Raw genomic sequence first — 12049 nt, 5'->3', positions numbered from 1 at the left:
GGATGGGGTTATCATCACTGACTTTGATAGCAGACACCATTGTGGACAGGAGGCATAATACTGTATGGTCAGGCACATTGAAGCTGTCAAACAGGTCGTCGAGGTACATTTAAAAATGTAAATACAACTCATGTAGTTTCTTTAATATGGTATATTATTCATGCCACAAATATACATTACCACAAACTGCAATGTGTGTGGGGGAGAGATTTGTACACATGTACATAATATTCCACGTATCATTAGTTTAGACACCTACGAGGCCTACTCTGATGATCTACAACACAGGCACACACAGTGTTCTACACACGTACGTTCAGGAGTCTTTGTAGTAGTTGTTGAAGTTGATGCGGAGCAGGAAGTCCTCCAGGTGAGGCTGATATCCTCGGTTCACCAGCTTGGTCACCACTGAGGAGACACCACAGAGAGAGATTCTAGCCATTTGCCTGGTTGGTTAAAGGACTAACTGACATGACACTTTTCAGAGAGGGGATGTAAGATAAAATGGGACTAAAAACATGAAGTTGCAAACCATCTGCATTTAACCACGGCAGGGTGACTGGGAATATGGTTGAATACAAAACAGTGCAGTTATTCCCTCCGTAAGGCAGTCAAACAGGCAAAAACGTCAGTACAGAGACAAAGCGGAGTCGCAATTCAACGGCTCAGACACGAGACATATGTGGCAGGGACTCCAGACAATGACGGATTACAAAGGGAAACCCAGCCACGTCGTGGACACTGACGTCTTGCTCCCAGACAAGCTAAACACCTTCGCCCGCTTGGAGGATAACAGTGCCACCGACGCGGCCCGCTCTCATTCTCCGTGGCAGACGTGAGTAAGACGTTTAAGACGGCATCCCTAGCCGCGTCCTCAGAGCATGCGCAGACCAGCTGGCTGGAGTGTTTACGGACATATTCAATCTCCCTATCCCTGTCTGCTGTCCCCACATACTTCAAGATGTCCACCATTGTTCCTGTACCCAAGAAAGCAAAGGTAACTGAAATGACTAATCGCCCCATAGCACTCACTTCTGTCATCATGAAGTGCTTTGAGAGGCTAGTTAAGGATCATATCACCTCCACCTTACCTGACACCCTAGATCCACTTCAATTTGCTTACCGCCCCAATAGATCAACAGATAATGCAATCACCATCACACTGCACACTGCCCTAACCCATCTGGACAAGAGGAATACCTATGTAAGAATGCTGTTCATTGACTCTAGCTCAGCCTTTAACACCATAGTATCCTCCAAGCTCATCATTAAGGTCTGAACCCCACCCTCTGCAACTGGGTCCTGGACTTCCTGACTGGCTGCCCCCAGGTGGTGAAGGTAAGCAACAACACCTAAACTCCGCTGATCCTCACCACACGGTCTGTCCCAACAAGGGTGCATGTTCAGCTCCCTCCCCTACTCCCTGTTCACCCAGGACAGCGTGGCCACGCACGCCTCCAACTCAATCATCATGTTTGCAGACAACACAGCTAGTAGGCTTGATTACCAACAATGACGAGACTTCCTACAGAGGTGGTGAGGGCCCTGGCGGAGTGGTGCAACAAAAAGGAGCTGATCGTGGATTTCAGGAGGCAGTAGGGGGAGCACGCCCCCCAGCCACGTCGACGACGGGACCGCAGTGGAGAAGGTGAAAAGCTTCAAGTTCCTCGGCATACACGTCACTGACAATCTAAAATGGTCCACCCACACAGACCGTGTGGTGAAGAAGGCGCAACACCAGCTCTTCAACGTCAGGATGCTGTAGAAACTCAGCTTTGCCCGTAAGACCTTCAAAGTTTTATAGATGCACCATTGAGAGCATCCTGTCGGGCTGGTCCACCGCCTGGTACGGCAACTGCACCGCCCGCAACCGCAGGGCTCTCCAGAGGGTGGTGTGGTCCGCCAAACACATCACCGGGGGCACACTGCCTGCCCTCCAGGACATCTACAGCACCCAGTGTCACAGGAAGGCCAAGAAGATCATCAAGGACCTCAGCCACCCGAGCCACGGCCTGTTCACCCACAAGGCGAGGTCAGTACAGGTGCATCAAAGCTGGGACCGAGGGACTGAAAAACAGCTTCTATCTCAAGGCCATCAGACTGTTAAAATAGTCATCACTAGCCGGCCTCCACCCAGTACCCTGCCCTGCACCTTAGTCACTGTTACTAGCTGGCTACCACCCAGTTACTCAACCCTGCACCTTAGTCACAGTTACTAGCCGGCTACCACCCAGTTACTCAACCCTGCACCTTAAGAGGCTGCTGCCCTATGTACGTAGACATGGAATCACTAATCACTTTAATAATGTTTACATACTGTTTTACTCATGTCATATGTATATACTGTATTTTAGTCAATGCCACTCCGACATTGCTCGTCCTAATATTTCTACATTTCTTAACTCCATTCTTTTACTTTTAGATGTGTGTATTGTCGAGTATTGTTAGATATTACTGCACTGTTGGAGCTAGGAACACAAGCATTTCTCTACACCTGCAATAACATCTGCTAAATATGTGTATGTGAACAATAACATTGATTTGACTCTACCCAGTTACCAACTAACCACTGCAACAAGAGGTGTTCAGGAAAAAGGACTCAGATGTTGATTTGGAATTGAACATATCACTTTCTCCATATAGAAACTACCCTCAACTCTCATTCGAAAGGTCACCAGAGGTCAGTGAGGCTTTGACCCGGTCCTTACCTTTGAAGAGGAAGTGGGAGTAGTATTTGAAAGTGTTGTATGACTGCTGCATGGCGATGAAGCTGGGGTGCACTGCCTCCCCCTGCTGGCTGTCCCAGGGCTGTGCGATCAGCTGGGCCCGGAACTTCAGGATCAGGCTGAAGATACTGTGGATGATGTTCATGACTGGAGCTGCCTTCTCTGTCAGCAGACCCCTGGGAGGGGAGGAGAGAAAACGGATACAGAATTCAATTAAGGAAAGATGTAGGCTTCCGAATGGCGCAGCGGTCTAATGCACTGCATCTCAGTGCTAGAGGCGTCACTACAGACCCTGGTTCGATTCCAGGCTGTATCACAACCGGCCGTGATGGGGAATCCCATAGGGCAGCGCACAATTTCCCCAGCGTTGTCCGGGTTTGGGTTTGGCTAGGGTAGGCTGTCATTGTAAATAAGAATTAGTTCTTAACTGACTTGCCTAGTTAAATAAAAGGTTAAATAAAAAAACTATGAATTTATTTTTAATTTAAGATAACATGTTGAGAGCAGGCTGAGTCCAAAGTCTAGAGTAAGATTCATGTATAATGTGTTGAGGTAGTCAGTGTGTGTGTGTAGATGTCTCCTAACCTGAAGATAGCTCTGTTGAGGTAGTCAGTGTGTGTGTGTGTGTGTGTGTATGTCTCTAACCTGAAGATAGCTCTGTTGAGGTAGTCAGTGTGTGTGTGTGTGTATGTCTCTAACCTGAAGATAGCTCTGTTGAGGTAGTCAGTGTGTGTGTGTGTGTGTGTATGTCTCTAACCTGAAGATAGCTCTGTTGAGGTAGTCAGTGTGTGTGTGTGTATATGTCTCTAACCTGAAGATAGCTCTGTTGAGGTAGTCAGTGTGTGTGTATATGTCTCTAACCTGAAGATAGCTCTGTTGAGGTAGTCAGTGTGTGTGTATATGTCTCTAACCTGAAGATAGCTCTGTTGAGGTAGTCAGTGTGTGTGTATATGTCTCTAACCTGAAGATAGCTCTGTTGAGGTAGTCAGTGTGTGTGTATATGTCTCTAACCTGAAGATAGCTCTGTTGAGGTAGTCAGTGTGTGTGTGTATGTCTCTAACCTGAAGATAGCTCTGTTGAGGTAGTCGGCGTGTATGCGGTGTATGGCGTCCAGGTCCGAGGCACTGGCCAGCTTGGTGGTGAACTCTAACCAGGACACCTGCAGGATCTGGTTAGCGATGTATCCCTGGATCACCTTCACAAAGTGTTGCATCTCGTGTCTGTACAGCTGCAGCTGGCGGAACTGCACCGAGCGGCCCGCCCCTTTCACCAGCGCTGAGGGGGGGGGGGGGGGGGGACACAGGCACACGTTACTTTTGGGTCGTGGTATAATTATGACTAGAGCTATAAAATAAAGAAAAGCCTGCACATGAAATATGCTGCTCCTTCGTGCTTTAAAATGAACTGATGTGGTGCAGTTGTATTGAGACTTGAGAGCAGCGGTATGCCTTTCTTTCCTCATTCCCTTTTTCTCCATAATTCCCCTTTTCTCCATAATTCCCTTTCTACAGGGCTTTTTCTCCATAATTCCCTTTCTACAGGGCTTTTTCTCCATAATTCCCTTTCTCCAGGGCTTTTTCTCCATAATTCCCTTTCTCCAGGGCTTTTTCGCCATAATTCCCTTTCTCCAGGGCTTTTTCTCCATAATTCCCTTTCTCCAGGGCTTTTTCTCCATAATTCCCTTTCTACAGGGCTTTTTCTCCATAATTCCCTTTCTCCAGGGCTTTTTCTCCATAATTCCCTTTCTACAGGGCTTTTTTCCCCCTTCATTTACAGAGATGGAGCCCTTACCAGTCCTCTTGAGGTGAAACCAGACGTCTCTGAGGCTCCACACCATGTGTTTGAGCTGCAGTAGGAAGGAGAACAGACGGTTGTACTTGTTCATACAGCTGTCTGTGATTATGATGTTCAACGGCCAGTCCACCTGAGAGACAGAGAAAGATAGAGTATGAGGGTCAGATGTAACTGAGGGAGGGTAGAAAAGGGGATGCAGGAGATTAATTTTTGTGAAAAATCATTATTCACAGTCTTCGAAAAGCCGCTCTCCAAATGAATCAAACTCTTTTCCGATATTTTCCATACCAAGAACAGTACTACGTCACAATTTCAGTGAGGTCAGCAATCTACTGCACACAAAAGTACACTCCCTCTCCTCTGACCTTGTACCGTAGCTCCAGGCAGTTGAGTGCGTCAGGGGCGTGAGGATGGAAGGTCTCCGGGAGGAAGCGCAGGGCGAAGGTGAAGTTAGGGGCCAGAGAACTGTCTCCATGAAGACTGTACTGAAGAGCCTTACTCAGGATGGAGTTCAGGACCAGAGGAGTCAACAGCTCTCCAGGAGTCTGACCACTGCCCATCTGATGGAGGAGAACACAGGGATTACATATGGACAAAACACAGACCCACCCCAGACAGATAAAACAGACTGAAAAGACAAAACACAGACCCACCCCAGACAGATAAAACAGACTGAAAAGACAAAACACAGACCCACCCCAGACAGATAAAACAGACTGAAAAGACAAAACACAGACCCACCCCAGACAGATAAAACAGACTGAAAAGACAAAACACAGACCCACCCCAGACAGATAAAACAGACTGAAAAGACAAAACACAGACCCACCCCAGACAGATAAAACAGACTGAAAAGACAAAACACAGACCCACCCCAGACAGATAAAACAGACTGAAAAGACAAAACACAGACCCACCCCAGACAGATAAAACAGACTGAAAAGACAAAACACAGACCCACCCCAGACAGATAAAACAGACTGAAAAGACAAAACACAGACCCACCCCAGACAGATAAAACAGACTGAAAAGACAAAACACAGACCCACCCCAGACAGATAAAACAGACTGAAAAGACAAAACACAGACAGATAAAACAGACTGAAAAGACAAATACACACCCAGGCAAAACACAAATACACAGAAAAAAAACACAGGTACATGAAACGCACACCAAACAGTGCCTTCAGAAAGTATTCACAGTATTCACATTTGAAAAGAATAATGGTCAAATGTTGCACAATCCAGGTATGGAAAGCTCTTAGACACTTACCCAGAAAGATTCACAGCTGTAACCGATGTCAAAGTTGCTTCCACAAAGTATTGACTCAGGGCAGTGAATACTTATGTAAATGAGATATTTCTGTATTTCATATTAAATAAATTAGCAAAAATTTCTAAAAACATGTTTTCACTTTGTCATTATAGGGTAGTGTGTAGATGGGTGAGAAATTATATATATATTTAATGATTCTGAATTCAGGCTGTAACAAAAATTGGAGTAGGTCAAGGGGTATGAATACTTTCGGAAGGCACTGTAGGTAAGACCACTCCCATAGCGCCGTTTCACCTTTTCAAAGATCAGGTCACTGAGAGACTGGGCGAACTCCCCGTCCTCCATGAGCAGAAAGTGCCTGAGGGCCTCAAAATGCCTCTCTACTCCAAGCTCTACGAAGTAGTAGTCCACCACCGCCTTGTTCACCAAGGATACACTGAGAGACAGAGAAGGGGGGGTTAACAGAAGTACCAAACAGTCAGTGATAGGCATACAAATAGAGAGACGTGGACTCCTTCTTCCCTAAAAAGGAACACTCACTGTGTGATGAGTGGGGTGGTGACAGAGTGCTTCATGAGGACGGGCAGGGAGACCATCCCACTAAGCTGCACCACCGTGGTGTCTGTGGCCCTGCGGAGCGACGGGTCCACCGGGAGGCCCCAGGGGCCCCGCGTCACCTGATGCAGGGGGTGACACTCTGGGGCCAATGCTGTGGAGGGGACACAGCACGCAGAAAAATACAGTGAGATTCTACTTCAAACATTCGTTATATTAATGTACCATTGCCTGACTGCACCTTTCAGTCATTGTTGTGATTTCAGTTGGATGGTATATTATACATGAATCATGTGGACATCTTAAAAAGCTGCTTTACATTAGTGTTGTGCAACTGATCGAGTACCACGGAGTTATTTTAGACTAGAGCAGCCTATTCCTGCTACCGTGTGACGCAATGACTTGGGACTATCATGAATGTGTGCACTATGCAAACACAGGGTGTGTGAAGTGCCCTCGACTGTATTATACAGTGTTTGTACGTGCAGGCCTGTGTGTGTTTGACGTGACTCACTCATGAGACCGTAGCAGTCTTCGTACTGCTCCACCTGGTACTGAGCAGCCAGGGAGCTGAGGTACTCCCTCTCTGAGCTCTCGCCTGGGGACAGAGCCAAGCCCGCTGCCCAGGACGAGATGCCCTCGGCCAGCCGCTGCTGCTCCTGCTGCTCCAGGGTCCTGGCGTCGTATTCATTACCAGTCTCCTTCACCTTACAGCCCCCTCCCAGGGCAGAGTCTGAGCTGTGGCCGTAGGTACTGCCAGGGATGGGGGAGGGCAGAGGGTTTACACCCGACACCACACACCCTGTGCCCAGTGTGGAGTCTGAGGACTGTCCGAAGTTGCTGCCGGGAAGAGGAGCGCGAACGGGTTCAATCCCAGATATCACGCACCCTCCGCCCATCGCTGAATCTGACGAATGGCCGTAGTCACTTCCGGGTATCGGAGAAGGAAGGGTTGCCGTTCCTGACACCACACACCCTCCACCCAGGGTTGAGTCTGAGGCGTGTCCAAAGTCACTTCCAGGTAGAGGAGCATGAAGGGGTTCCACCCCAGAGACAACACACCCTATACCTAGAGTGGACTCAGAGGAATGGCCGTAGGTGCTACCGGGTAGAGGGGAGAGTACTGGTTCTGTGCCTGACATCACACAGCCTACTTGAAGTGTGCAGTCTGAGGCGTGACCATGCTTGCTCCAGCGTGGCCGGGAGGGCTCTGCATCCAACACAAACTCACCCGCCTTGAAGTGAGTGTCAGATGAGTGACCGTGGATGTTTTGTGTGTGAATGGAGGCGACCTCTTCTGACATGTGCTCCCCGACCTTGATGTGAGAGTCCGAGGCATGACCGTGAATGTTCTGGGTGAAAAGGGAGGCGACCACTTCTGAAACATGCTCTCCAACTTTAATATGAGCGTCAGATGCGTGACCGTGAACATTGGCGGTCGGAAGAGGAGCAGTCATCTCCGAAACAAACTCTCCTACCTTTATGTTAGCATCAGATGAATGACCATGAATGTTTTGAGAAGGGAGAGGGGCTTCCACATCTGAAACGTGCTCTCCGACTTTAATATGAGCATCTGAGGCATGGCCTTGAATGTTGGCAGTAGGGAGCTCGGACACACTGGAGGGTCCAGAGAGGGAAGGGGAGGCCTGTCCTGGGTGATACCCACTGTCATGGCCCTGCTCTGGGGTGGAGGAGGCAGAAGCCTCCCTGAGAGAACCAGCCAACTGTTCCTCTGCTCCAACATGATCTAGTTTCTCTATCTCAGCTGGCTTCATCTCCACCAGGCATGATGCCTCTACAGTCCCTTCAGCCTCTTTTACCATGCCCCCTGGAGGTGATGGGTCTTCCGTATTCTCCTGCCTGCTGTCCATCTGCTTTGCCTGACTTCCATCCACCAGCTGCACTGTGGTCTGGGAGGGGTGTCCGTGGACATTGGCTGTGTGGAGAGCCAGGGGCACATCAGAGGAGTACTGGCCCAGGGGGATGCTAGACTGGGAGGCCTGGCCGTGAGGACTGGGCCTGGGGAGGACCTCAGCTCCTGACACCACACACCCTACACCCATAGTGGAGTCTGAAGAATGGCTGTAGGCACTTCCTGGTAGCGGAGACGGAAGAGCTAAAGTCCCGGATACCACACACCCCATGCCTAGAGTGGACTCAGGGGGACCGGTTGGGATGTGAGGGTGAGCCATGTCTGGCTGTACCACAGGACCCCAGCGAGGTCTAGTCAGGGCCGGGGCCGTCACTCCCTCAAGGGGACTGTAGGGGGCACTAAAGTCATAGTCTACAGGTTTATGAGGCGCAGGAGCCTCCGGGAGGTCCGACCCAATTTCCTGTAGGGCCTGGTCCACCTGCAGGCTGTCGGCCGGCTTGGGCAGGAAGTCATTGGCGTTGATGTGCTCTGAGACGAGGGTGAGGTCGAGTTTCGCGGTGGGGGGTGCTAGGGGAGTGGATTGGTGGTGAAGGGGGGCCTGGGTTGGCTCCTCAGACTGCTGCTCACAGGGCTCCGGGGATAGGGACTGCTGTTCAAAACAGGGGCAGGAACAGCGAGGTTAGGGCACCGAGCAGAGATCACACACACTCAGTCAAGCTTACACTTCCATGAGTGGATTGGCAAGGCACTTTTACATAGGCTGTATTTATTTGACGCTACGCCACCCCACATACTTACACACCTGTGCTAAGGGTTGAGTGGTCTGAGCTGGAGCTGGCTGTAGTATTTCCAGAGGGGGTCTCTGCCCTCCGACAGGATACTTCTCCAGAATAGCCTGGGGGTTTAGATAAGAATAGTACATTACAGCATCATCACCACAATCATATTCATCAACGTCGTCATATGAAACCACACCGCCAAACATGATTCACACTTGTGGTCTTCACAGATCCACCTGTACCCGATCTGGACCACAATTGTAAATAATGTCACGGGTCTGGGTAGGGTCTGATATTATTGTCACGGGTCTCGGGTATGTGTAATTATAACCGACTTGTCCGGAAGGGCCCGTACAGATCGAAACGTGACTGCTGCAGGAGAGAGAGAAATTGTATAATTTATGCTGCTGCTCTTGCTTATCATGAGAGTGGAGCGTGTAGCTTGTTGTTGGCCAATCGTAAGTCATCAAAAAGGCAATAGGCTACAGTCATAGAACCTTGCTCCGTGTGGCAAAAGTTAGGAGATATCTAATCCATGGAAGATGGAATTACAATGACAGAATTAAAAGTTAAGGACAGGCATTAAAAGACAAGGCTACAACGACCAAGAGCCAACAGGCAGGATGCTACTTAATATTCTGAATGGAGGTGTTATTTGTAACTGTAGGATCAGAAAGCACTGCAGCCTCAATTAGCCTAGCTAGCTAACGTTAGCTTAACTAGCTTCTCCCGGATTGATGCAGTCAAGACAGGTACTACGTAATCATATTTGATGATAAATAACCTGGCTACGGCAGCTATTAGTCTACTATAACTTGGTCGGTTGCGGTCTCTCCCTCCCTTCCTGTTCCCCATGTCACTCGCTCACAGTACGGCCCTCCCCCGCCTGCTAGAGCTGCACCTCTCTCCCTCCTCTCATGCTGCATCAGCTCCAGTTAATAAAGTAGCTGAAATGACTTCGCTGCTGCTTCCCTCACTCGGATCGTATTGGACCGGGTCTGCAGCCAATCAGGTCTATAACAGAACGGGTCTAGTTGTCTTCGGTTCCGTTCTGAAACGGTCTCTATATCTTAAAAATGTATATATGCATAATCGGGTCTGGGTGGGAAAGTCCCAGGTCCATTTCGGAATAGATCCAACTTTTTGGACCTGTGAAGACCTCTAATTTACACCCTTCGAAGTAACCTCCTTCGAGAGACAGTGTGTGTATAAGAGAGAGTACTACTGACCTCAGTCTCCTGTTGGTCTTGCAGTAGGAACTGGGCCCGGGAATCGTCCAGTCTCATTCGCTGAACCCTCCACATGGCCTGCCACTCCCTCTTGGCCGCCTCCTCTGATAGGTGGCTGTACTGGGCAATCAGTTCCTTCCTGAGGACCAGGATGCATTGTTATCTCAGGTTATTTAAGTGTCAGGCTTCACCCTACTCAGGCTTGTCTTGAAGATAAGGTTGTGATTTGAGAGAGAGAAGAAAGGCGGTGAGAGGAGGGAGAGGTGTGTGTGTAATGTGTGTAACGTGACTGTGTGTGTCTAATGTAGGTATGGTGTGGTGGCGCGCCCTAGTGGCCAGACCTGGCTCTGATCTCCAGCTGCTCCTCCAGGGCCTGTAGTCGCTTCTCCCGGTCTCTCAGCTCCCTGGCAAAGCTGAATTCATCCTCCTGCTCCTTCCTCCTGGCTAAACTGTGCCACTGCAACATTCACACACATGCACAGACATGGGTTACACATGCTCTACAGCTGAGGTAAGAAAACAGTAACACAGCTCTGAAGATAAAAGGATATAGTGTTGTGTTCCTAGCTGGTGTTTATATGATGCAAAACAGAGTTAAAGAGTAATTGTTTGTTTCTCTCTCATTCCATCCTTCTTTCTCCCTCCCTCCGTCTTTAGTTTGTGAACATATGAAGGTCAAAAGGGAGACAGTTGAGGAGTAAAGTGTAACCCTCTCCATTGGTCTCCCTTTCTCACTCTCTGTCCCACCTCTTGTTCCTGCTCCAAGTGCTGTCTCAGCTCTTCAAAGCGTTCCCTCTTCTTTGCCTCTTCAGCCAGACGCTGTGACACCTGGCGCCCTGCAGGGGGCGAGAGAGAGAGAGCAGCAGGCTGGTTACCCCCTACAGTACACACACAGTACTTGACCCAAGCTTCATTCACTTCCCATTGCACATCTTTGAAGTAATAAATGATACGAGCAGTTTCTTAAACTATGTGAGAGATGATGAGATTTTACACCCTGAGGTGCTGGAAGCTGTTCAAAGCTTTTCTCACTCATATCAGCCCCTCTTTCCCTGCCGTCTCTGTGAAGAATCCTTAGGGTTATAGAGGGTGATGTGCCAAGTTATTTGGGGGTGTAATCAGTGTTGTGAGCAATGTTGTAAAGATCCTGTAAGGTATAATCAGGGTTGTAGCGAGGTGTTTGTATCTGCATGTGTGTGTACCAGTGTGTGTATTGCTCAGGGCCTAACTTCTTTATATAAACAGCCAATTTAATTTTTATTTAACCTTTATTTAACTGGGCAAGTCAATTAAGAACAAATTCCTATTTACAATGACGGCCTAGGAACAGTGGGTTAACTGCCTTGTTCAGGGGAAGAACAACAGATTTTTACCTTGTCAGCTCAGGGATTCGATCTAGCAACCTTTCGGTTACTAGTCCAACACTCTAACCACTAGGCTACCTGCCGCCCCATAAACAGCCAATGCGGCAGGTAGATTAAAAAAAAAAAATGTATACCTGCCACTCCGATTTGTTAACATACAAAATATATGTTTTGCCATAATTACAAAAACGGAGGAGCATGCTTAGTAATGTATTACAAGTAAGAAGTAATGTGGTATATTGTTCGATTTAATTTAATATTCTGTGACCGAAGTATTTTAATTAAAATATATATATTTTTTGCTGATTCCTTTAAGGTTACCTTGGTAACAGGATCACTCTAGTCATCATGTCTACATATGAGAATGTCACTAGTAAAGGCCAACGATGTCTCTTTTTGCTAGCAGTGGTAGCATACTCAAACATTGAAAAGCAACTTGGCTATTTACATTGT

General features: G+C 48.3%; 1 protein-coding gene across 3 annotated transcripts in view; it reads right to left on the bottom strand.

The window, feature by feature from the left end:
• Positions 1 to 122: 122 nt before the first annotated feature.
• Positions 123 to 12049, bottom strand: part of tubgcp6 (tubulin gamma complex component 6) — a 32089-nt gene continuing 20162 nt past the window's right edge. For 2 of the 3 annotated variants that reach the window (XM_014124473.3, XM_014124471.3), the window contains exons 13-24: positions 10980 to 11068; positions 10574 to 10689; positions 10233 to 10371; positions 9027 to 9119; positions 6866 to 8873; positions 6337 to 6505; positions 6091 to 6232; positions 4886 to 5080; positions 4518 to 4650; positions 3788 to 4001; positions 2709 to 2902; positions 123 to 408 (exon numbers count right to left, since the gene is read on the bottom strand). In XM_014124473.3, the coding sequence (XP_013979948.2) occupies positions 317 to 408; positions 2709 to 2902; positions 3788 to 4001; positions 4518 to 4650; positions 4886 to 5080; positions 6091 to 6232; positions 6337 to 6505; positions 6866 to 8873; positions 9027 to 9119; positions 10233 to 10371; positions 10574 to 10689; positions 10980 to 11068 (3584 nt within the window). In that variant the 3' untranslated portion in view covers positions 123 to 316. The remainder of the gene's footprint in view (positions 409 to 2708; positions 2903 to 3787; positions 4002 to 4517; positions 4651 to 4885; positions 5081 to 6090; positions 6233 to 6336; positions 6506 to 6865; positions 8874 to 9026; positions 9120 to 10232; positions 10372 to 10573; positions 10690 to 10979; positions 11069 to 12049) is intronic. The other variant, XM_014124474.3, reaches the window with a different exon arrangement.

Source organism: Salmo salar, chromosome 10 (assembly GCF_965601325.2).
Source record: "Salmo salar chromosome 10, fSalSal1, whole genome shotgun sequence".
NCBI classification, from domain to species: Eukaryota; Metazoa; Chordata; class Actinopteri; order Salmoniformes; family Salmonidae; genus Salmo; species Salmo salar.
Note: the sequence above shows the minus strand (reverse complement) of the source record. Positions and strands in the feature narration are given on the sequence as shown.